The sequence below is a fragment of the Lampetra planeri genome, chromosome 18 (genome assembly GCF_965212315.1).
Source record: "Lampetra planeri chromosome 18, kcLamPlan1.2.h2, whole genome shotgun sequence".
Taxonomy (NCBI): domain Eukaryota; kingdom Metazoa; phylum Chordata; class Hyperoartia; order Petromyzontiformes; family Petromyzontidae; genus Lampetra; species Lampetra planeri.
Genome location: NC_136124.1, coordinates 5,421,696 through 5,448,549, shown reverse-complemented (window position 1 = coordinate 5,448,549; position 26,854 = coordinate 5,421,696). Strand labels below are relative to the sequence as shown.

General features: G+C 50.0%; 1 protein-coding gene across 1 annotated transcript in view; it reads right to left on the bottom strand.

Annotated features, from left to right (window-relative positions):
- The window catches only part of KCNH1 (potassium voltage-gated channel subfamily H member 1), a 140,459-nt gene that overhangs the window by 21,139 nt on the left and 92,466 nt on the right, over positions 1 to 26,854 (bottom strand). Inside the window, exons 8-10 of the mRNA XM_078602668.1 lie at positions 24,820 to 25,019; positions 14,155 to 14,407; positions 4,378 to 4,574 (exon numbers count right to left, since the gene is read on the bottom strand). Coding sequence (XP_078458794.1) covers positions 4,378 to 4,574; positions 14,155 to 14,407; positions 24,820 to 25,019 — 650 coding nt within the window. The remainder of the gene's footprint in view (positions 1 to 4,377; positions 4,575 to 14,154; positions 14,408 to 24,819; positions 25,020 to 26,854) is intronic.

Sequence of the window (26,854 nt, the reverse complement as noted above, 5' to 3'; positions counted from 1 at the left end):
GGTCACAGCAGAGTGCTGTGCACCTGGGTCGAGCCCTCCTGCCCTGCGTCGCTCCGAGAGCAAAGGCGTCGTAGGCGCACGGCATGAGCCGGCGAGCGCATTGACTCGTCTGCGCGTCGCCTCCGGAGGCTGCGGAGGCTTCTCCCTTTGTCGTCTCGCGCCGCCGTGGCGGCAACGGTGGCTAATGGGGAGCCAGGTTAGTTAATTATTCACGGTGGCGGACGCAGACAAAATTAGTATGCTCGGAGAGGTCAGCAAGGTGCAAACAAGGGACGTTAATTTACACCGTTTCCGAAACGAGCACAATCTGCACACATTTGCGCTCTCGCCCCCCCCCCCCCCCCCCCCCCGGGATTAAAAAAAGAGAGAAAAAAATTTGCCTACATGAGAACATTTTTTATTAATGGGGGGGAAAAATACATCCCAATTAATTTTAAATCGCAAAGTTGGAGGTTAAATTGCTGGAAGAAGCTAAACAATAGTTGTACTCAAAATGTTCTCGTCTTGTTTGTTATCCTCAAATATTTGTGATACAAATGAGAATGACTTCACTTGGGTCACAATTAACTTGCTGTGTGCAGACCGTTAGGCGCAGGGAAGGTTGCGTGCACGTGTGCGTGTGTGCGGTTATGGGGAACGGTGGCGCAGCGGTTAGCGCGCTGTGCCACAAACCTGGCCACCCAAGTTCAATTCCTGCTCACGGCCAACGCCAGTGACGATTATCAGAGCCAGTCATGGACCTCCCCTTGGTCAATTCAGCATCAAACGAGTACCTGGCGCAGTGTGTAATAAGCATAGCCACTGGGGAGACAAAGGCGGCCGGGCGTAGTACTGGCCATTGACCCCCCTCTCGCGCGCCGTGGCGGCCTTCATAGGTGCTCGCTGACAGCACTTGTCCCAACAGTCCGTTGAGGCTTAACGAGGGAACGAGACCTTTATCTGTATACGTGGTTGTCCCCGCGGCCAAAACATTGTAAAACACGGCTGCGTCGCCGTCCAGACTTAATTAACAAGCGGCACGACAGGTAGCGAGCCGGCTTACCTCCGAACCTCGGTCCGATCCATCAGCATTGTTCTCTGTCAGTCGACCCACTTGTGCCCGATTAGGATGCTTTGTCAGCAACACTACCCGTGCTCTGACCGTGACCTTTAAAGAACCTCATTTCATAGCTCATTAAAGCAACGTGGGGGGGGAGCAGTAGGGAAGGAATATCGGCCTGGAATGATTGTTGCCGTGCACTGCACGTGTTGTCTTACAGCACGGGTGGAGGAACCTAGGAGCCACCTCCGATTATCACGGTTGGCTGCGTACGGTGCGAAAGAAGTTCAACATACACACACACACATACGATCTGTGGCCTGCATACAGCCCGCAAAATTAACGTCTCAAAGCCTGCGGGCCACGTGATGCCTACCGCTTCATAACAGCCCGCAAATGACATTTGATCATCGCTGCAAACCCCTTCAAAGTAGAAATAAATAAGTAAAACTTTGAAGATGCTTGCATGGATGGGTACATATTTTTCAGGTGCTAGAGGGGAATGTTATTTCAACCTGCCCAAACACCGCGTTTGATCAGAGATTTGTTGTTCATCGCAATTTTGTTTCGGAAAAGAAAGCGGACTTGAGGAGAGCGTATTGCTGGAAGGAATGACGACCGATGGTCACGGATGGCAGCCAAGGGACGGACCGCGACCGAGATGACATCCACCGCGGAGATGGAGCGATGAAATCACCTCGGGTGCAGGTGCTAGGCGGATTATCGCATCGCAGAATGGTGACAGGTGGCAATGACTTGGGGAGGCCTTTATCCCGCAGTGGATTGATCACGGCTGACGATGGCGATTATGATGAACGCTCTGTTTATAATATCATCATGCTCAGTCACCTGTAAAGGAGAGCAACATTTATTATTTGTCGTTATGATGGCGTAACGATAACGACAACGTAACCTTGTAACACGCAAGGCGACGTTGTCGTCATTGCTCACTCTTGAAGAGAGAGAATGACTGAGAGGCACGAGTAGGATCCACAGACGAGTGGGGAAGGCATCAGCCAGATGGTGGTGAGCTGGTTAAAAATTCCCCCCCCGCCAAGCTCTGCAATCCTCTCTATATAAAGGTGGTATCGGCCAGTGAATGAGTGTTCACATGTGCAGGGGAAACCGGAGTGGCAGGAGACAAAAAAAACATCCCTCTTGTGCCAAGGACAGAGTGGAGAATTCAGCAGTACCAAGTGCACTACCCTGTGGGGGTGCCACATTATTTGCCCGGATGACACGTTGTGGATGGAGGAATATGTAGATGCGGGCGCCATGCAATTGCAGAGTGACTACCAAAACATACAATTTGTATGTTAAAAGCGCGCAGTATAATGGGGGCAAGATAATGTTATTCCGTAGCATTTCTTCTTAATCGTGTTGTGAATGTTGTTTCTTGTATGTTTGCCGTGGGGATTTTTTTCCCGGCGTTGTTTTGTTGACACTATTTTCTGTTTTTATTTTAGTTCGTGGCAGAGAGGAAGTGTTTAGTTTATTAATCGCAATGCTCCACAACAGCGCATACTGATTAGATTTTCGTTGTTTTACTTCACACCCTGGTCTTCCTTGAGAATAGACACTAAAGTGTAGTGGTCAGGGCACTGGACTCGCAATCCAGAGGCCATCTAGCCACGGTGGCGAGATGTTAACGATCTCGCCTGGTATAGAGGAAGTCGTGAGCTCGATACGGACCCTGACGATGCCTGTACATTTGGAGTTTGCGTGTTCAGTCTCCCCGTGGTCGCATGGATTCTTCTTTGGGTCCTCCGGGTTTTCCCTCCACATTTAGAGTCAAACATTTGGCTGCTATAAATTGCCACGTGATAAGTCACTTTGCTGAGCTGTCGTTTGTGGCCAGGACGCATCTGACAAAGAGCCATGAAGCTCAGTGGGCCTTACCTGGTAAAATAAAAAATATATTGTTCGATCCCATCTACCGACGATGCAAATGAAAGCATGGCGCAAGTTTCTTAAACCCCCCCTCTCAAGCTCCACTGCCTCTGTCCACCCAGCAGTATAAAAGGACAACGCCACAGTTAGCCGATCCGCAAGTTGCGTGTGGTGGGGTCAAGTTCGGGTACTTCCACCGCTTCCAAGACGTCTGGCCAGCGTGCAGGACTAGGCCGAATGGGTCAGTGGGATTTGAGCTTCGTCGAGTGGCGACTCTTCTGCCAGCGGTGGTGTCAGCAGGCGCTTGCAGGGATGCCCCTTTTACATTCCGCGGAAAAGAGACCTCGTGTCTTCATAGGGATATTACTTGGTCATGACAGCAGTCTACTTAGCTGTGTACCATCCACGTGAAAAGCCTATGTGTTTATTTGTATTAGCCAATGCATTGTTACGCGCTTGTTATTTTTATTCCTGAATTCATTGATTGGCTGTTGCTCGACTGCAGTAACCCAGCTCAGAACACCGCCGTCAGAAGTGCACAGCGGCAGGTTAATCGCGACGACTGCCGTGAGAACACACACCACGGGCAGCGCGATATCAGAAACTCGCATTCGCGCGCGCCACTTACAAAGAAGACGTATCTGATTTACCCATGAGCCACGTACTGCGATACCGTGCTAAGAGCATGTTGCTTAAACCAGCTGTGAGCACCCAAGATGAGGGTCTCGTTTTCAAGAGTGAGCTGGACTCAACAAAATGATGAAAACAAATCTAAACGAAACAACAAAAAAGTACAGAATAGAGGTAAAGCAATCGGTGCTGTGTACTCTGGTGGCCACTGTGTACTCCACTGTTGTGTACTCTGGTGGCCACTGTGTACTCCACTGTTGTGTACTCTGGTGGCCACTGTGTACTCCACTGTTGTGTACTCTGGTGGCCACTGTGTACTCCACTGTTGTGTACTCTGGTGGCCACTGTGTACTCCACTGTTGTGTACTCTGGTGGCCACTGTGTACTCCACTGTTGTGTACTCTGGTGGTCGCTGCTGTGCACTCGGGGTACTGCCTAAGAATCGTGGACATTTATCGATTCACCACTTGCGTTTTTAGACAACTCGATTATTTTCCATGGAGCTCGAGTTTTTGTGAGAAATTAGGCAAAATTAGGCCAAATTCAACCAAACTAAGGCCTACCGAGACCAACTCGAAGCATCGACTTGCGTTGAACCATGCCATGGAAACTTGTTTATATTGACCTACGATACCGAGTGGGTGGTGGGCGTGCGTCCGATGGGACGGAAGTAGGGAGTTGGTGGGGTGGTGTTAATGGGGTCGGTGGGGTCAGTGGGGTTGGTGGGGTTAGTGGGGTCGGTGGGGTTGGTGGGGTCGGTGGGATGCGGTGGAATCGGTGAGGTTTGGGGGGTGCGTGGTGTGCCGGCGTTCGCTCACCCGCTTGCGGAGGTTGTAGGTGAGGATGAGGTTGCGCGAGAAGGAGTTGGCGAAGCCGGTGTAGAAGTCGAGCACCTTGAGCAGCGCCTCGCGCTTGATCACGTGCAGGTCGCAGTAGGTGAGCGCGCGCACGTTGGCGCACGACTGCGCCAGCGTGCTCTCCTTCCAGAAGACGTCCCCGAACACGTCGCCCTTGCCTGCGAGCCATCGCCGTCATCGCCCACTGTGATCATTGTCGTCGTCGTCATCATCGTCGTCATGGTCACTACGATCGTCATTGCCACCACCATCTCCATCGTCATCGTTATCGTCATAATCATCGCTGTTACTTTAGTCGTCCTCGTCATCGCCGTCGTCATCATCATCATCATCATCGTCGTCACCACTATCTCTATCATCACCACTTTCTACATCATCTTATTAATTATTACGCTTGTCATCTTCATCGTGTTTAGTGTGATCAACGTCATTGTATTTGCCATCATTGTCATCATCAAAATCAATGTCATCGTCATGATTATTATCAGCATTATTATCGTTATCACCTTCGTCATCATCATCAACATCATCATGATCAACATGGTCATCATGAAGTCATCACCATTACCAGGCATGATCTATCCACTGTTAGACGAAGGCCTTTCCAAAGCCAACAGCCCTGCGATGCGACAATCCGTCTGGCTCAAATCAATAAATCCAAGATTTGTAACGCGCGGCCGCATTCATCAACAAAAAAACGCAGTCAGCAGCGCTGACGGCACAGAGAAAAATGTCACCAAACTGAACAGAAGAGTAAAGAGATGTTTCTAGTCCCGGCTGAGCGGACTTCTGTCGGCAGAGACCGTTCCGGACCACTGGGGGCTGCAGATGAACAGCTCCCTTCTGCTGGCCAAAGCCGCGTGGATCACAGCAGCAGGTCCAGAGCAGATAAGCGTTGGTTTTGTGATGGTACAGATGGGTGGCTGGCATAGCTCAGGTGGCGTCGCGCCTGATTGGCTCACGGGTGATGACGTCACGTCTGTCCCTCTATTTAAGAGCGAAACGGGAGGAGGATTTCTCCACAACTCTGGCCGTCGCCTGATGATGCTGGTTGTAATTGGTGGCGAAACGTCGTACTCGAATTGTAAATGTCGTGGCTTTACTCTCCAACACACCGGTGTGCCGTGTGCTGTACTTGTAACGAATTGTCCTGTTTTGTTCACATGACAAACCTGACTAATTGGCTGTGTCGGGTGGTGCCGCGTTTATATTCACGCGATCGAACCCACGAAACCTCTATTGCTACAAAAGCGAGTACTGCGACCTGCGCACAAGTATCACTCGATCTCCCTCATTTTGCCTGCATCGACCACCGGTTATCATCCTTTCTAGCGACATGATCTGCCCATCATCATAATCATCATAATGAGAATCACCCATCAAAATCAGGATCATTGACACCATGATTATCTGGAGGGCCCGGTGCCTGTGATTGATGGAGAGCTTAGGGACTGGGACCATTGTCTGCACCAGTTACGGGGAGAAAGAAGTTGAACATACATACATACAAGTTGATAATCTCATGTCACAAGTATAATACTATAAACTATTTTAACAGGTAATGGCTCACTGAGCCATAGTGATTTTATTTTTCATAAGCAACCTGGCCACAAACCATAGCTCAACAAGTGGCTTGTGGAAATTCATAGCAGCCAAATCCACACGACCATGGGGAAAACGCGCAAACTTCAAATATACATCAGGCGTCAGGGTCGAGATCGAACCCACGACCTCCCGCATACCGGCGAGGGAGTTAACATCTGGCCACAGCGGCGCCCGACTCTGCCACATTTTCTGCCACATCGCCTCTGCCACATCGCCTCTGCCACATCGCCTCTGCCACATCGCCTCTGCCACATCGCCTCTGCCACATCGCCTCTGCCACATCGCCTCTGCCAGACGCTTGTAAATGAGCGGCCTCGTGCGCACGAGACCAAATGGGACCCTCTTACAATTCTAACAACAAATCTCAGCCCCGACTACAAACGAAAATCATTTGCAAGACTGCAGCTATACACCAGTGTCGCTGTACGGTGAAGTCAACGGTGGGCCGTTTTATGGATATACCGAACCCCATGTAACAATGGGTTTTACCCTCTCTGGCAATAAAACAGGTGTTAAGATGTTAAAACACCAAGGAATCCTGTCTGCATTCACGACACGTACTTGTGGTGAAGATGCAAACAAAAAAAACATGCTCTGATAACATTTGGCATTGTCTTTGAAACTGATTGGTCCACACCAGAGGCAGCTTTCTTTAGAGCCTCGTCTTAAAAGTGTCAGGCCAGAGAACGCCAAAAAGGCGAACAGCACAAGCCCCGTCAAAGTAATGTGGAATTCCAACCGCTGACTCAGCGCCGGCATTAATCCGCCGCCGCTATAATTTAGATCTCGCCGATAATTTCCTTAATCGGCTTCGAAATCTGCTTTGGCGGGTTTGACTGCCGCAGCTGCTGTTGATGATATTGTTATCACTCTTATCAAGCTAACGTCGGGCCCTCGCCAGCATGCGATGCGACAGGCATACATCCGAGCCGGCTCCCGTATGGAAATGTAAATGCCCCTCATTAAGCTCTGTTATGGATTGACATTGTTTGCACTCATTCAATCAGAGGTATTCAGCAAAGAGCATAAGTAGATTCTTGATCTTCAGCCAGGTGCTGTGTCTCAGCCACAGGGGGCTACGTGAACATTTCAAAGGCAGTGAAGCTAAATATATCCGTGCTGCACGCAATGCCCTGGGTGCTTGCTCGTGTATGCCAGCCGTGTGTGCATGTGCGTGTGTGACAATGTATGCACGATGTGTGTGTGTATGTGTGCATGCACTGGTATGCACGCCGTGCGTGCATGTGCGTGTGTGTCAATGTATGCACGTTGTGTGTGTGCGTGTCTGCATGCACGTGTATGCACGCCGTGCGTGCATGTGCGTGTGTGTCAATGTATGCACGTTGTGTGTGTGCGTGTCTGCATGCACGTGTATGCACGCCGTGCGTGCATGTGCGTGTGTGAAGGTGTATGCACGATGTGTGTGTGTGTGCGTGTCTGCATGCGCGTGTCTGCATGCACGTGTGTGCATGTGCGTGTGTGAGAAGCTGTATGCATGCTGTGTATGTGTGCATGCATGTATGTGCACGGTGTGTGTGTGTGAGTTTCTGCACGTGTATGTGTATATGCACGCTGTGTCTACGCATGTGCATTTCTGTGCACGCTGTGTGTATGCATGCTGTGTATGCGTGTGCGTACTGTGTGTATGTGCGTTGTGTGTGAACGTATGTATTTCTATGAACGCAGTGCATGCATATACATGCTGCGTGTGAGCTATTCCACGCTGTGTGCATGTGTGTGCGCGTATGCGTTTCTGTGCTCGTGTGTGTGTGCGTATGTGTGCATGCTGCGTGAGTGTGCATGTGTGTGTACGTTGTGTGAGCTTATTAATTACGATGCACTCTGTGCGTGTGTGCCTGTGTGCGCGTGTGTGAAATAACTGGAGCTGACCAAAATTTCACATTTTGAGTCTTGAATCAATTCTGGATCAATGCCAATCAATTTAAACTATTTTTAATTAAATCCAACAGAGTCAGGTCAGGCTCGGTTGTAATAAAGATTGCATATATTTTTTTGGTTTGCATACGATTGATATAGAGGCCAGGACACAGGTTGGATAATGTTTGTTTTTGCTGAGCTCAGGGTCAAGAGAATCCCTCTCGCGATATCGTCGCTGACCCAACGAGGTGACCCCACCACGTCAACAGCCGGTGATTAATTCCAGTGACGTTTCATGTTTAATTTAACTAAACTCTGAGCGACAGAGGAACGTGTGGATCAGAGAGCGTTCGCTGGCCCTGACGTCGTTCAAACTGTTTATAAAAGTAAATGGGGTTGGGCAGGACGCACTCCGCGTCTGTCTGTTGTTGTAACTTGTGCGTCCGCCCGAAGTGGACGTCTGTGGTAGGTATATATAAAAAAAGCGCTTCATAGCTCATCGGATTTTTTCAGGATAAATATATGAAGAAAGATTCGTCAAGAACCGTGGCAGAGCGGCAGCGGAGGAGGAGCGGAATGCGTCCGATGGAGGAGGTCCACCGGGGAGATGAAGCTTTGCAATCCGCTCGTGGGCACATGTTGGGTGGATTACTACATCCACACGCCTTCAACCGTGGCTGATGATGATAATAATAATAATAATGCATAAAAAACAAATTTGAAACGTAAATGCATTGACAGTACATTGGCACGATGTTTTTTTATTGTTCACCTTTTTCTTATTTTGATTCAAATTGTGCCGTCGACGCGACGTCACGGACCAAAGCATCCAATCGGAACTCTCGGAGAGCAGCGCATCATTCCCTGCTAGAGAACGTCACGTGGAAGGAGGTCGCACAGAACTACCTCTGAGACCCCTTGTTCAAGTGGCCTTTTCTGTTAACCCACACACTAGGGGCACACTTGCCCACACGCCCTTCTAAATAGAATTGTTCATCACGTTACAAACAAAAAACAATGTTTTAATTCTCAGAATTGGAATTTCGTGAAATTAATCGATAACAAAAAACCCAAAAAAATTCGATACCATTGTCTTTGCACGCCGTCACTGGTATCCGGGCTGAGACCAACAACCCTCTACACTCGAGAACCCAGTTTCACGGAGATGCAGGTTCAGTGAGGCGTACACTCACACGCACGAACTCTGACCCCTGAGCGACTTGGGCCACTCGGGCACTTATGCAGGACATTGTTGTTGATGCTTTACTGTTCACCCTCTTCCGAGTCGTGGAGGAGCTTGAGCAAAAGTCCCGTCTGGAGCCAGCGGTCTTCATTGCAAGGCCCGCGGGCCACACTAACGGACCCAGGTGGCCGTTAGTGCAGCCTCTGGCAATACGCAAACGTGAAAAGACCCCTCGCAGGGCGTTGTGGCTGCCCTCACACTGATGATGTCTTATCGGCCAAAGTGCCCTCCCCTGAATAAAACTGGTTTACAGCGACCCCCTCTCTCAAGCTCCCTGTTAGCAGAGACCCCCTTCCGTCAGGCAGCATTGTTCGGCGAGCAATTGCAGGGCTGCACCTTTACCTGTTATTTTTGGGGAAACACATTACGCGACTAAGCACCGCTCAGCGTTTCACAAAGTGCTCTCGTTTTAGTGGAAAAGGAACGCGACTGAACACTCGTCTTGTGGGTGCACTAAAGTTGGATTCTTTTTTCCATGGCGCCTTAACGATGGCTGTCGTGTCAGCTGGAATTGTTGGCGAGCGTGCGCTACGCACTCACCGCTCAGCAGAGTATAATTGAGCGGCAATTGCCCCGAGTGGTTTCTCTTCTCAATGTTTAATGACCGCGCAACGTTGTTAATTTGGAAACACGTACTAAAAAACTTAAAAGGCAAAAATAAACACGCACACACAATGTACACCTCCCAGGTGAGTACGGGCAGTCTGTGTATCATTTCGCAAAAGTTGTAAGGAAAAAAAACACAACCGCACAGCTATAAGCACACTGTTGCTCAGAGTGATCCATTTTAACCCCCACCCCCCCCCCCCCCCCTATCGGACTACAAGCAACGTCATTCATTTAATCCGCTCCCAAACACCTTTGTGTCTTATTTGGTTGTGCAAGGCCCTGTTAAGCTCGCTAGCTCATTTTCAATAACAACAACAAAAAATCCTTAAGCTACGCAGAGACAGACACTGCCTATGAACGGGTGAATTATAAATACGGCGGGCATCAATGTTTAACTACCGGCAGAACAAAGAATAGCTTTGAGCATTGATGCTACGACTGGCATCTGCGTAAGCGCGTAATCCCTATTGATATTTTTTTCCACTGTGCGTCTGCTACGTGAATCGCCTAACCGCCCACTCGCATGCATCACTCCCATTACCTCTGCCCCAGGAGGCAGAGCCCAAATGTTCACTCGCAGAGCCTCACAAATTGCTTCGCTGTCACGCGAACACACACACACGCGCGCGCGCGCACGCACCGAAAACACACACGCACGCACGCGCACGGACACGCGCGCGCCCGTACACACTGCGCGCGAACCCTCAATGTGATCACCGCTAATCCGCGCAGTGTCAACTTTAAGACGTGCTGGAGGTTGCCCGAGTAGCTTATGTGGATAATACCGCGTGTCGGAAGCGCTGGGCCGGCACCGTTGAGAAACCTGGGTTTCGAAGCCCGGGTTTCAGCCGCACTTTATTCAGCCTCTCATCAGGGAAGCGCACGGCCAAAGGGTCTCGCAAAACCAAAGGGTCTCCCCCCAATGGGCCTGGCTTTTTTTTTGTTTGTGTCGCTAATGAATCAGTGGACGCCAAATGGCACTCCGTGCTGGGCCTCCGGGGAGTCTCTGTGCAGCCCTGCCTCTCGCGCATGAATTATTAAAAGCAAAATCAACTTTTAGTTGTTTAATGTGACTTTCGGGTTCGTGAGTGGTTGTGAGGTGAGGGTGGTGAGTGGTTGTGAGGCGATGGTGGTGAGTGGTTGTGAGGTGAGAGTGGTGAGTGGTTGTGAGGTGAGGGTGGTGAATGGTTGTGAGGTGAGGGTGGTGAGTGGTTGTGAGGTGAGGGTGGTGAGTGGTTGTGAGGTGAGGGTGGTGAGTGGTTGTGAGGTGAGGTTGGTGAGTGGTTGTGAGGTGAGGTGGTGAGTGGCTGTGAGGTGAGGGTGGTGAGTGGCTGTGAGGTGAGGGTGGTGAGTGGTTGTGAGGGTAGGGTGGTGAGTGGTTGTGAGGTGAGGGTGGTGAGTGGCTGTGAGGTGAGGGTGGTGAGTGGCTCTGAGGTGAGGGTGGTGAGTGGTATTGAGGCGAGGGTTGGTGACTGCCGCACGGCTCGTTGAGAAACTGAACTCTCGTTAGCTCGTGGTCAATGCTGATGGGATGTGTGTGGGAAGAGAGGACCAGAGGGTGCTGTGTGCTTCTTGTTAATCTATTTTACGCTAATAGATAAACACTTTGATTTATTTGAACCTCAGCCTTTAGCCGTGAAGAGAGTAATTAAAAATTGGCGGTAAAAAAATAATGTTTCTTTCAAAATGATTTGTTTTCACAAAAGTCAACCTTAAAGAGTGTTTCGTCGGGAAAGGTCAACGGCCTGCCACGTTCTATGGTTGCGGAAAGCCTTCCTTTTGAAGTCTTGTCACCAAATGTTAATACCTTGCCTTACAATTGGCGACGATGGCAGTGATGACCAAAAAGACGACGACGACGACAACAATGATGATGACGACGGCGACCATTTTTGCAATCGAAATTCATAACTAATAATAATAACAACAAGCCGTCCTCTGCTGGCCCACTCGCCAGCCTCGTCATGAAAAAAATCGCCGATGAACTCCGCGCCACCCGTGGGAGTCGAGGGAAACCGGGGATAGACGTTCTTGTTAAGAGCTTGGCAGACCGGCGTGCTAAACATTAATGGAGTCGTATATTGAGCGGCTCAACGACAAAAATAAACTAAGCTTGCTTTTTTTGGCCCCTCGCTTCCACCTGCCCCTGGGCAATGACACTTCTTATTATTTTTTTGTAATATGAAATAACGCATGCTTTACGAAATAAATAATTAAACGCGGGTACGTACGCGAGCATTTCCCTCCTCCCCGCTCCCACCACCACCGGGGATCACAGCCCCCAGAGAAAAGAACGGCAATAAGCGATGGCAGGCGATCGGGAAAGGCTGCAAAGAAGCGAGTTCAAGTCCTGGATGAGGAGGGCAAGGAATGGGGTGGCGGGGGGGTTGACCCGGCCCCATCATCCTTCCTGGGTCGATACAATTGGAACCAATTCGTGGGGAAGTCAACAGTGGTTGTCCTACGCAGAGGCCCGCCACCGCCCCCTCACTGCCGTAGGAACTGGACATCTGTGAAGAAGAGCTTCATAGCTCATCGGATTCCTCCTCCAGGAAAATAAAAATCTATAGGATTCTGAACGTGCAATTCCCACCACTGGCCTCGCAGGGCTGTGAACGTGAGGCGAGCGCCTCCTCGATGCTCAGTTGGGCAGCAAATCACCGTGACCTACGACTTGATAATTGGGGCTTTTCTTGGCCACTTGAGGCTTCCACTTTTGAACACAAAGAAGGGGTCGACGGTTCACACCCTGGGTTGGGGTTGAAACTTCACCTGATGTCCCAGCACTTTGGCCATCAAGGTGTCAGGTAGAAAAGCTCTTGGTGACCTGAGATTCCGACCTCCGTTGGCTCATGAGGTCGTTCAATTCATAAGTCTGTTTTAAAATAAAACATTTGAGAGGCTGTCATGTCATTCATTGACTCAATTAATCATTCGTTCCCTCACATACTGATTCCAACATTAATTCACTCACCCATTCATTGATTCATGAATGAATTAACTTTGTAAGCGTTCTCTCATGTAGTCGTTCGCTCAATCTTTGACTCAATCACACGTTAATTTCCTCATAACTTTATTAATTACTTCACCCATTCATGCAAAACATCACTCGTTGATATATTCCTTCCCTTGTACAGTCAGGTAGTCAGTCGCTCATTCATTGATTCACGCGTGAACTCAATCACTTACTCATTCACAACCTAACTTTTTGTACAGCGTCTTGAGACTGCGTTTACAATTTTACTTTACATGGCGTCGAAATGATATCGCATCCCAAGGCGCTGCAGTCAGACACTGCTTAAATTCAAATTGCATTGCATATGCAAGGCCCAATAAAAATCTGTGCACAACCTCGGAACTCAAATTGTGCAGAAAGTGTTCGGGCAGAACTAATTGGATGTACGTTTTTTTCACTTTCAAAAGCTCAATTTCGCTGTAAACAAGGCCTCCTTGTGCGGCAGTCCGACGCTAACATGATTTGCATTCACAATACACAACTAATAACTGCAAGTGGAGAAGCAGAGGAGCAGTAGATCAATGCGATGACAGTGAGTGGGCATGCAAGTGGGTGGGTAGGAGGGTGGATGAGTGGGTGGATGAGTTGGTAGGTGAGTGGGTGAGTGGGTGGGTGGGTGAATGAGTGAGTGGGTGGTTGGGTGGGTGAGTGGGTGAGTAGGTGAGTGGTTGGGTGGGTGAGTGAGTGAGTGGTTGGGTGGGTGAGTGGGTGGATGAGTTGGTAGGTGAGTGGGTGAGTGGGTGGGTGGGTGAGTGGGTGGGTGGGTGAATGAGTGAGTGGGTGGTTGGGTGGGTGAGTGGGTGAGTGGTTGGGTGAGTGGTTGGGTGAGTGGTTGGGTGAGTGGGTGAGTGGTTGGATGGGTAGATGAGTGGACCGCTGTGAAAAAGAGCTTCATAGCTCATCGGATTCCTCCTCCAGTCTAAATCACGATCCCGATTTCATTTATTTCGAACTGCTTTTTGCGTTCAGTGTTTATTGTTTGTTTTAAATATCCTTCCCCTCCCGCACCTCCGATTAGCACGGCCGGCTACGTACGGCGCGAAAGAAGTTCAACCTACGTACGTACATACACGGGCGGGGAAAGTCAGCGAGCAGGGCGAGCACACGAGCCGCGCTCAAGCGAGCAGATGCACGGAGCAAACGAGCGCGGGGGGGAGGGAGCGGGGGGGGGAGCGAGGGGGGGGGAGCGAGGGGGTGGGGCGAGGGGGGGGAGCGAGGGGGAGGTCGGGGGGGAGCGAGGGGGGGGTCGGGGGGGAGCGAGGGGGGGGGAGCGAGGGGGGCGAGCGGGGGGGCGAGCGGGGGGGGGAGCGGGGGGAGTGGGGGGATGGGGAGCGGGGGGGGTGGGAGCGGGGGGGGAACGTTCGCAAGCAGGCGTGTGCGTCCTCACCCAGGATGGCGACGACCTCCTCGTCCTGCACCACCTCGAGGGAGCCCGAGACGACGAAGCACAGCGCGTCGACGCTCTCGCCTCCGTGGTAGATGAGGTCGCCCGGGGCCGAGTGCACCGTCTGGAACTCGACGGCCAGGGCGCGCAGGCACCCGTCGCTCGCCAGCCGGAACGCCGGGTGCTCGTTAAACACCAAGCGGTTGAGGTGCACACAGATATCGGCGCGCATGTCCTTGGGACAGATCTGTAGCACCTGCCGTTAAAGGAGAGAAGAGCGGCAGGAAACAGCGCAGGTTATTTTTTGTAAGACCCCCCCCCCTCCCTCCTCCAGGCCCGCTCCCACAGCCCCCCTCCCCGCATCCACCCAACCCCAGAGGTCGCAAACGGGTTTTGATTCCTTACCCGTACCCGGTCGCACCAGGGTCGCAAACGGGTACCCGATACCCGTACCCTACCCGATGCCCGGCTACCCGTACCCGGCTGGGTATCGGGTAGGGTACAGGTACGGGTACCCGTTTGCGACCTCTGCGATGAAGCCATGTTGCAGGCGCGGGTGGGTTGATTCTAGGAACTTGAATTGTGAGAAGAGACAAGACGTTGGGAAATGAGTGACAAACGGTGACTCACAAGTGACTCGCGGCCTACCCGTACCCGTACCCGGCCGCACCAGGGTCGCAAACGGGTACCCGTACCCGGCCGGGTACGGGTAGCCGGGTATCGGGTAGGGTACGGGCATCGGGTACCCGGTTGCGACCTCTGCCCAACCCCCTCGTGAAAATAATCCACGGCCGAAGATGTCCGGATAGCCGGAGCTTGGCGGGAGCTTCAAAAGGCAAAGGTGCACTTGGACAATCGTTGCCAGAAACTGCTGCTGCTGCTGGTGCTGCTGCTGGCAACAGGTGTGGCATCGCTTCTTTATATTGGGTGGGGGGGGAGAAAGAAAAGTGCAGCGTAGTCGCAACAATATCCGAACAAATCGGATGATCGACGCTCGCTCCGTAAACGGTAACTGCGATGGCAACGTCCAATCGGATCACGGAAAGTGGTCACGTAACTAACCGAAATCGTCGTGCGCTCTGCAGGGCAATCGATGTCAATCGCACGCACTTTGCCAACAAGCTCCGTTGTCATTGGCTGGACAGGACTGCGACGCCGTATGGGGATCCCGTCCGAATTGTCCACGGTTGTTCATAGTAATTGCACTCTTCACAGACGATTGCGGGCAATGATTGCGCTCACAATCGCACTCGGATTCCGTGGCCTTAAGGCCCAATTCAGGTCGATGGAACATTGATGGTTTGAATATGAATTGCGCTAATATTATCTGTGTTGGCATCAATGTGTATTCACGCTCATCACCGCGAAACAGAAATATATACACAGTGGTGTGATAATAAATTAGATAATGTCTCTTCATCAGAGTAGAGATGAAGGAGAAGAAGGGCCATTACCCGTAACATGTTTTTTTTTTATCTTTCTACAACATTATTTAACTAAATACCGAACCCTTGAATAATTCCGTAACATGTGCGTGGGATTTCGGTTGTCAAAAATCGTTCGTGAAATGGGGAATGACAACTCGTACTCGTGAACGATACGTATATACATTTCGCCACCAGATGAGCAGACGCGTCACGCGATCAATGCTGGCGTCGACCTTGCACAACTGCAAATCAGCAGAGCGGTGGCCACGTTCGCTTCTTATTTTTACATCCGCAGAAAGTGCGGAGAGACAAACGAAAAATTCGTCGAATCACAAAGCTGCAACTCGGTCACACGTTCGCCCGAATCCTGGCAACAGAATCAGAAATACCGGGTGCTTCCAAAAAGTGTTTTAACACTTCTGAGAATTTTCAACAACACCACGAGAAATGTGGCTCCAGGCTCTGGAGACCACCTGGAGAAGATTCCAGGTGTCGTACAAATGGGAGACTATTTGACTTTTTAAAGCTCTTAACATACATTTGCTCCCATTACAGTGTATTATCCGTTATTTTTCCCATTAAAAACGATAGTCCCATGTAAGTGTTAACACTTTTTTGGAGCACCCTGTATTTATTCATACCGGAGGAATCCGAAGCGCGACAGAGCTGCTGCGTTCGGGGCAGAGGTCGCAACCGGGTACCCGATACTCGTACCCTACCCGATACCCGGCTACCCTTACCCGGCCGGGTATCGGGTAGGGTACCCGTTTGCGACCCTGGTGCGGCCAAGTACGGGTACGGGTAGGCCGTGAGTCACTGGTGAGTAACCGTTTGTCACTCATTTCGGGTAGGGTACGGGTACGGGTAGGGAACGGGTACCCATTTGCGACCCTGGTGCGGCCGGGTACGAGTATGGGTAAGGAATCAAAACCCGTTTGCGACCTCTGGTTCGGGGCGACAACGCGAGCACGAATGACGGCGTCCTAGTGAACCCTTCAACTGACTCCAAAGGGCCTCCCCACCCCCGACTGCGTGGACGCGCGGCCACCTCAATCTGCACGTCTGGCGCCTCGTCTGAGGCCAAATGCTGCTGCGGTTGACGCGGGTGCGGTCTATAACACTGGTCAACACACTTTTTCTGCCATAAGGTATTCCAACGGTTCTAAAGTAATTTTGGGGTGCTGATTCCAAATCTGTTTTTTTTATATCAAATATTGCATTTTCAATAAAAACTGCAGAAGAAAAATATGAAATAGATGTGGATATATACATAAATTGATATTATAAACACACTATGCTAAAAATACAGCACCATATTTTAACACTAAAGCAGTCACTGACTCGCAACAACTTGCAATAATAAGTGACAGAGTTAATTTCGGGTAAAATCAATGAAAATGGGGTATGCCAATAGCATAAAAATGAAATGTGGTAGAGCAAATCTGAGATCAGATTTGGAATCAGCACCCTAAAATTAGTCTAAAAGAGCTGCAAAAGTCCAGGCCAGAATTTTTTTTTTGTTGACCAGTGTAGTTAATGCATGGCATCAGCTACGCACCATGGAGCTGCGAAATTCCAACCGGGGTGACACGTGCCTCTTTTGAAGCTGCAAGGTTGCTTCTCTAAGCATGCCTGGCCTCGGGTTAGCACGACAACGCTGTAGCTGCCTCGTCCATTAATTATGCATGCAATTCCGGAGGCGTTTATGGTAAATAATCAATGAATACTGCTACTGTTGGGCCCACGTACTTCAATCAAATGCCGGGTTAGTGGTGGTTTTTAATTTCTTGTTATCTCAAGTTGGTCGTATATCGCGGGAGTGTTTGCACAACGCCCAGATTCATTTCCGAGCCGTTTCATTTGTTCAGGACGGCGCAACAAGCCGATGGGAAGATGTGCAGAGAAGTGCATTCATTCAAATAAGGAAACTGTCCAGATGATCCAACACGCGCGACCAGCATTAATCTTGAAGGCAATTAAAGCAATCTATAAACACAATTAAAAATGTCCTTTAGAGCGTGACATGTAAAAAAAATGTTTTATCTCGAATAGTTTGTGATGTTATTTTTTTTACTGAAAAACTTACGTGAATTTGATTTTGCTTAAACCATCTCCACTTTTATGTTCCATATTTAAAAGTATATCTCCGTCGATAAATGTCTACACAAACAATCCACTCCTGGATGAGGTCACTGCCCACGCCGTGCGGGCTGTAAGGTTTTTTTTTACCATACTTCACCACGCTGGTCAACGTGGGTTAGGGGAAAACAGAGAGCATCGGTGCAGGAGCACAGAAGTACAGTACAACGAATTATTTTGCTGCACTGTCCCCTGCTGACAACATAGCCGCCGCAGGAGCCTAGAGCACCTGTTTCATGCGCGGTGTTCACCCCTTGAAGTATTATCCAGGCCCAGCCTTGCTAGGCTTCCAATATCTGAAGAGATGGGGCGCATTCTGGAGTGATTTGGTCATGGCGTAAGTTGCTCGATTAACCAGGACCGTTCATCCTTGTTCTCTTGATAGATCAAAGCTCAAGTGGTTATCACGGCCAGTGCTGATGATTCCTCATCAACTCCCCCATTGCTTGCCTGCGATTTTCTGTACTGCTGAGCGCGGCTCTCTTCATACGTAGACACTCAAACATCAAGGGCGGCTCAGGGCTAACACACGCATTTGACCCCACGAGCTCACGTTGTCAGACAAGATGACGCATCTTGGTCATGAAGGGCAAGCTCAACAAAAATCAAATAAATAAATAGGGTGTTATATAAGAGATAGATAAATATATAACCGTGGTCCTCTGGTCATTTTGAGCATGCTCATTAATTCACCCCGGGCCAATGCCTTATTTAAATCGGAAAGAGATTTTTGTTTCATTGCTTGTCAGAAATAATTGACCGAAAGTCCTGTCCATTTGAAGGTTTCATCTAAGGTGTCCATAAATATTTTAGATGCTCTGGGTAATAATCACAGCCAACATTTCTATATCTCTGTTTGGCCATCAATGGAATAATTCACAGATGCTGCGTATACTATAAAAACATAAATTCCATCCATTTTTAATCCACCAATGGGATGAAGGAAGGCATCTGCATGTCATATCGGTGGGGGGGGGGTGAGGGGGGATTTGATCGTACTTGACCGCACTGGTAAGTGCAGGCTGGTGTAGAGGACAATAACAGGACCCGTGATGGTATCACTCTCCAACGATGTTAGCCGTGGCCTGTTAACAAACTCGGGAAACTGGGTTCATAGCACAGCGTCGCGCTCACCACCGCGCTGTTTTTGTGTAAACGTGTTTTTTGTTCCCACCGCGTGACAACTTGCACAACTTTAATCGTTGCATCAAACCAAATCACCGATAAATATGTGAGACATTAAAAGGGCAAAATAACTCGTGCCTGTCCAAGCTCAGCATTTCGAAATGCTCGGAGAGAGATGACAAAAAGAATGACACAACATTACAAAGTCATTTTGTTTTGACTCGCGGTGAGAAAATTACCAACGATAGCAAAATATAAAAATTAAAAAAACGTGTGCAGACACACATAGAAGAAACTCTGAAAATACTTTTCGACGAACCGGTGGAACCCCGTAGTGTTGAGGGGTAATTTTTTTGTTGCAAAGCCCACGCACGACCGCGCATAATGGATAGAGGAACAAAGTCCATTAAGAGATCTCCGGCTGACGCGACACAGTCACAGCCTCCACATCCCGCTTGCGCACCTCTCAGAGACGCACTTAACAGTTCACAATTAATGTGCGACTGGCGCTAATAAGTGCGCGAGGAAATGTGCGTAAAACGTGGACTCGGAGCCGCCTGCATCGTGAATAACTTTGCAGTTAAATCGCGAATTTCGAATGTGAAGGAGTTCACTTCTGGGAACAATTAGTGGTGGATTCGGGGCTGTTATTGATCGCTTGCGGGAGAGAAGCTTCCACCCTTCGGTCCCAGCAACAACAAAAAAACGCCTGCCCATTACAATGCAGCGCACCTCCAATGGCCAATTTATTTCCGTGCGATTTCGCACGCGACGCACCTTGGCGAGGGCGCGAGACTGACGATAAATAAGAAAGTGCGTGAGACGCCTGTGTTTGTCGAATGGACCAAGAGACTGCCCAGACAGAGGAGGGGAGGGGGTGAAGGGGTAATATTCCCTGGGCCTCACAGACACAAAAATTAGCCTCCCACCCCCCAGCAGCGGCGATAATGCGTGACGGTGGAATCACGGGGGCCCTCCCTACGTGGCATGCTCCCCCCCCTCCCCCGCGTGCCTGCGAGCGCCTCTGGGCAGCCCTGCTCATACGATGTCTTGTCCGTCTGTCCGTCCGTGAGCCAGACATCCGCACAACTTAACATGTTGTCATGAAAAATTAAAATAAATAAAAACAATCGCTTCGAAAGCCACCACATAAACCGCTGTCATCAATGCAGGGATTTGCGCCATTTCACAGGCAGATTAGCAATGAAATACTTGTTCAAATAATTATATTGCTAAACAAAATGTATCATCGTTAGCCAAGATCTATCCACTGCTAGATGACCTCCCCGAAGCCATCGCCATCTGTTCCGGTCCCGCAATGCCTAAAAAGGTTAATCTAGCTCCCAAAACACACGACCTGAATTCATAGCTACATCTCTCCACTGTGGACATCCCTATTGGGCATGTCCACTCCATCAGTCTCATCCACTTTGTCGTCATCCCTCTGTGCGAATGCGCCCCGCTCAAGGCCCATTTACTTTTCGGAACATTCAATGCGATGTCTTTAACGTGCGCACGTACTCTGACCAGTGCGTTCCTCTCTACACCTCTCGAAATGCTTCCATGGCGCGCGCCTCGGTCACGCCGCCCTGCGCACGTTTCACATTCTGTCCAACCCGTGAGTCAATCTCAGCGCGTGCGGTTGCAGGTAATGCGCACACCGATGGATATCTCCCTCTTCCGAAGGCTGGCCGTCTCTCAGCTTTTCACTCTTGACGGTCAGTTTTACAAAACCGCTCCAACCTTGCACCTGAGTCCTGCCCCGTTAAGCTCGTCGCGTTCATCCCGGCCACGCCTTCAACAATCGCCCAAGGCCACGCGTTACCCGGCCGTGTTGTTTATAAAGGTGACTGTGTCACGCCGCGCGCTGGTGTGAGCGGCGTTCACGAGCGCGGGATTGGGTGCCGCACCGCGTGCATCGCACGGCCCGCACGGCTTAACTCGTCCGAGCACCATGCACCCGCGCGCGTGTTCCCTCTGCGCCATCGGCCGACGAGAAAAAGAGAGGGGATGCTTCCTTAATGGGACTGGATTGCTACCTAAGCCTTTGAGTGGCGAAGCGTGGCTTTAACCCTCAGCAATTATTTACAGGACTATTTTTAGCTTAAACTCATTGCTGGCCAACTCAGCAAGTGCACCAGAAATAGAGGTAAAGGCTACGTATAAAAATGTCATACCTGGTTGATGCTATATTTAAGCATTCCCCTAATGGACTCACCTTGTTTTGCAGGTCACCAACTCGAAAAGGGCTTCCAAACCGAGGCTTTATCCCAAAGAGTTGTGCACGTGCGTGCATCTAACAAGTGCGGCGCAGTGGACTATGAAGAGTGATGACACAACGGAGAACGCACCGCGCCACGAAACTGGTGGTGGAAGTTCAAATCCCAGTCACGGCTCAGACCCTTGCTGCGCGACATCTTTGCCAGTCCTGAGCCTCCCTTCACCAACCGGCATTGACCAATGTGGGTAGAGGACGGTAAAATGACAACCATCATGACTGACATGGTATGGGGAGGCATTGATCCAACCGTTCATTGATAATGCACTGCAAATTATTTCGTATTATAAATTCTATGCAAAAGTAGTAAAATGCTTCCATGTACTTGAGAAAAAGACTGCGTACTTTAAAATCAAGGACATGGAGAGATGTTGGTTGTTTTTCACAATCACTGTGACGTAAAAAAATATCAACAAGCAAACAATCAAACAAACGCAACTTTTACTCACAATTAAAAAAACAATAATACACACCATCGCAAACATTCACATCTGGTCCAACGGGGCTGTATCGTCAATCACTGTAGCTCCCTGGCTTGCACCTGTTTGCGACAGGGAAGCAGAACGGTTTTTTTCTCTCCCTCCACGCTAAATTAATTCGCCCGGCTTCTCTTCGCCTCTTGATGTACGCGGCGGTGCCAGGCCCGGCCGAGTCGAGCGTCGCGAGGGATTTCGAGAGGGGGGTGACGCGCTGAGTCACCGTGTCCCTCGCACCGCCAGATCGCGTTACGCAGATGACACACGTCGCGTCACGAGTCACGAGCTCACGGGCTCACGGGTCACAGACTCACGGGTTCACGGGTCACAGACTCACGGGTCACAGACTCACGGGCTCACGGGTCACAGACTCACGGGTTCACGGGTCACAGACTCACGGGTCACAGACTCACGGGCTCACGGGTCACAGACTCACGGGCTCACGGGTCACAGACTCACAGACTCACGGGTCACAGACTCACGGGCTCACGGGTCACAGACTCACAGACTCACGGGTCACAGACTCACGGGCTCACGGGTCACAGACTCACGGGCTCACGGGTCACAGACTCACAGACTCACGGGCTCACGGGTCACAGACTCACGGGCTCACGGGTCACAGACTCACGGGCTCACGGGTTCACGGGTCACAGACTCACGGGCTCACGGGTCACAGACTCACGGGCTCACGGGTCACAGACTCACAGACTCACGGGCTCACGGGTCACAGACTCACGGGCTCACGGGTCACAGACTCACGGGCTCACGGGTCACAGACTCACAGACTCACGGGCTCACGGGTTCACGGGTTCACGGGTCACAGACTCACGGGCTCACGGGTCACTGGCTCACGGCTTATAAGTCACGGGTTCACGAGTGAGTCACATGCTCGCAGGTACGTTTCTGGTTTAATTCTGGCCTTCCCAGCCTTCAGATCGAGCACAAACAGGCAAAGGTGCATCTCTGCAATTGCTTGCTGGCACCACTGCCAAACGGAAGGGCCTCCCGCTCACGTCAGCTGTACAGCGCCCATCCCAGAGTGGTGTCGTGACCTGCACGTCCACGCTGAACTGACACCTTGGAAGAGGTGGGAGTTCCAACACTTCACCCCGCCATACGCGACCTGCCTAGCTTCGCTGAAGCCACTTATTGTTGCTGAGTGGACAGAAGCAGTGGGGGTGGGTGGGGGGGATTTAAGAAACATTCACGGTCATTTCGAGGAGATTGAAACAAAATGGCGACCGCCTGGGTTACAAGTCTAGTGAGCTGCTAACCATTACACTCCACGACAGCATCCCACGATCAGCCAAAGCAGAGGACAAATATAATTTTCGACGGCTGGATCAATTTTAAGAACACTTATTCAACGAGCTTGCCTCTTACAAAGCGCGCGATGATTTAATCGCTTACTGCACGCTCGTGCACTCGTGTGTGCATGCATTTAGGCGTGCATGCGTGTGCGCGCGTGCGCGTGTTACGTTGGGAGCTGACTGCATGGGAAATTCATTTAGCTGGCAGGTGAACAGACGAATAACCTGGGACTAATGCGATGAGACCCGCCATGATTTTGATTGAAAATGAGCATTCTGCGTTCTTTGGCTGCCCTCAAAGACCGCGTCTCCAATTTGCAGCCAGTGGTGGAGATTCCACGTTCCATTGACGGTGCCGAGTCTCTCCACGGTGACAACCACTGCCGACTTCCCCGCGAAGCGGCGCCTCGTGTTATCAACCCGGAGAACCGATGGGCCGAGCCGGCAAGCCAGGTCGCTTCTGAAAAGGTAACTAATGGAACAGTAGGCCTTACCTGGTAAGATTGAAAAAAACTAGCTTACCTTGATTTGTTTGTATATTTTGAATGATTTGTTTACCTTGACTATAATGTGCACTCCCATCGTGTTTTTCTACTGTTTGTTGTTGTAACGGTCTGACCCCGTGCCCCTACCGGACATCTGTGAAAAAGAGCTTGAAAGCTCATTGGATTCCTCCAGCGTAAGTAAATATTCCGATTCAGATTCTGATCGTCGCACGTGGTGGCTTTGTACTCGTCAAAAGCGGTGGGGACTGCCGGCGGCACAAGTTGCCATTGCCCCGAATTTTGTGAAACTCTCAATCCCGCTGGGCTGATTGCAGTAAAGAATTTGGATTCCAGCACACGTCCAAATATATATATGCGGTATAACACACGTTAATGCCACAATAATTGTACATTGAAGGTAATGAATTGTACGTTGTATGCTAATTGTACTCTTAACTGCACACTGGGTTCACTCCTCGTAACGCAGTTTCGCTCCCACATACACAACCCCCTGACGCAAAAGAACTGGCTGAACGTCCAAACGCAGGGCTCGATGGGGTAAATAGCCTTGGGACTCTCTTAGCCTTTCCTGGACGAATAATAATAATACAAATGGACCTTTTGGCAAAGAAAGCCCCACAGAGTCTTTTGACTCTTTTTCAAGAGTCTCTTACTTGTCGGACGTTTGGCCAATTCTATTCGTGACTGGAATCCGGGAGGAAACCGGGGGGGATAAAAAAAACTCTCCAGTGGCGTGCGACTGCGGTGATCCAGAACAGACGGTACGACGTGCGACGACGCAATACCGAAGGAGAGGTCACTGCGATACACTCCGCTGCTCCCGACGCAGTAATCTGGCTTGACAACCTGAATGTGACATTGCGGTTGTTGCCGTGCGACAGAAGAAGTGGGCCTTACTTGGTGAAATTAAACCAAAAAAGTTTTGGTGAATTGAACACGTAGGCTTTCGCGACCGATATAATTCATGAAAAAGGTTTCTAGGGGTTAGATCACACAGATATAAATGTGTCGTTAACCCAGTGACACCACCCGACACAGCCAATTGGCATTACACAAGTAGTGACTAATCCCATATCTGCATTTCCCATAAATATGCTAAATTCCTCTTGATATGCAAATTCCTTTGTCAAGGCGCTCTTCCCCCTCCAACCCAGCTTAAATATATGCTCCAAGCCTGGTGGTGTTTCATTCAGACGTTGTCTTTCCGACAGCCCTGTTCTTCACCTGAGGACGGCCGCTTGCGTTGTGGCCGAAACGTCGTGAGAATTATTTTATTATGTTTTATTTTTTATTATTTTATTATTTCCCTTCTACGTGACTTTACCGAAAGAGCCAAGAAGGTTTGTTAGTGAGTTAAGAAGTTGTGTCGCGGCTGTGGCGACGGCCGCTGTTGGGTTGGCCACGCACCTTCTCGGTGTCGATGCCCTTGGTCATGGTCCAGGCGGACACGATGTAGTCCATGACGCGCTCGCTCAGCCCCTTGGGCACCTGGTGCAGCTGCAGGAAGTCGCGCACGCTCTTCAGCATCTTGTGGTAGCGGTTGGTGTTGGCCGACATCTGCTGGAAGATGGTCGTCACGTTTCCGAAGATTGTGGCGTACAGCAAGGCTGCGTGGGGGGAAGGGGGCGGAGCGGGGCAAGAACAACGCGTCGCGCAGGTTGGAGCTGGGGCTCACGGAACGGTTAGAGGTGGTTTATTCTTTTCCCCGGGGGGGGGGGGGGCGACGAGGAGCCACCTGCAGGAGAGCAGTCGAGAGAGCAAGTTGCTGAAATGTCAGGTTCGGCGCTAACCCCCTCTCGTGCGTGTGGATTGTCTCCAGCCGCACCGGAGTCTGGGGCTGGATTACGCGGCGCACCGGTCGGCACCTCCCGTTAGCACCGTCGGCTCCGTACGGTGTGAAAGAAGTTCAACGTGCATGCGCGCATACACCGCGGCCGTGGTCAATACCAACGACGGTGGGTGACGGTCTGAGCACGTCCCACCCTTCCTGCCTTCACTAGCCCACGCTCACTAGCGTGGTGAAGTACGGTCAAACAACCCACACGGTCAGCACGGCGTGGGTGAATTGACAAAAGGGCTGTAAGATTTGTTTCATTGTAAACGAAACTATTTTTATTTTACCAGGTAAGGCCCTTTTTATAACACGCTTTTATTTGACTCACTTCGTCTGTTGTATCCTCAAAAAAGAAATCTTGTAACTCAATTTTTACACACTTCCCAATGTGCTAATGACTGCAAACTTGAAATAGCTATGTCATATTGATGACAACACAATATGCTATCATAAAAAATCCAAAACATATTTTTTTTCACATTTTACACGCTTTTATTTAACTTACTGTGTGTGTTGTCATATCCCAAAATATTGTAACTCAATTTCAACCGTATTCCCAATGTCGTGTCGACTGCAAACTTCGTATAGGTGTGTCATACTGATGACAATACTATTTTCTACCATTAAAAAGTAAAAAGAAAAGATGTTTTAACAATCTTTTTAACGTCTCTAATTGTCCACGCTCAACTGACGTTGCCTGTAAATCACGGCAAGCCTCGGGGAGCCACGCCCAGGGGCCCAAATGATAGCTCAACGAAGCGGCTTATCACGTGGGAATGTATAGCAGACACAATGCTCTGAACGCACGGTTGCTGAGCGAGGCCCAACACACACCGAGGGGCCTGCGACCAAGTTGCAAGGCGACTGTTGCTGGGACGTTGGGCGAAGGGACGTTGGGAGGGAGCGACCGCCACGTGGGGCAGCGCGAGGGAGAGAAGCGGAATGTCAATTGTGTTGTGTACTTCAGTGTGCCGGCTGAACACAGCACGGAGGGTTGAGAGAAAAAACGGCCAGTCTGGCAGACAGGGTCCAGGGACAGGGTGGAGGAATCTATGAGTTCTTCTTGGTTCTTTCGGTAAAGTTACGTAGAAGGAAAATAATACAATAATAAAAATTCAACATAATAAAATAATTATTGGAATTATTTTATTATGTTAAAGAATTATTATAATTATTTTATTATGTTTTATTTTTATTATTTTATTATTTTTCCTTCTATGTGACTTTACTGAAAGAACCAAGAAGATGAATCCCTGCAGTCACGAAAGCTTTAAATCGAAATTTAATGTATGAGTTGTTTATAGGGATTCCAAAGGCCTCATCCGGCAACAGATTGATAAGTGGCTTGCCGTATACGGTCTTCTCGGCTGAGCTGTCTTTGTGTATTGCCCATATGCGTATAATATATTGCGCAGAGTATATATACGTTGCAGCGTTGTATGTTTTCTTTAAATATAACTTGATGACGGCCAATCAAAGGAAAAAATCAGGAATTACGTTTAACTCGCTTGACACTGGAGCGCCGCGCTTGCTTGCGTGCGCGCGCAGCTGAGACGCATTTGCTCTGACTTCTGCGCGACAATCGAGCAGATTGAGAGAGAAGCAAAT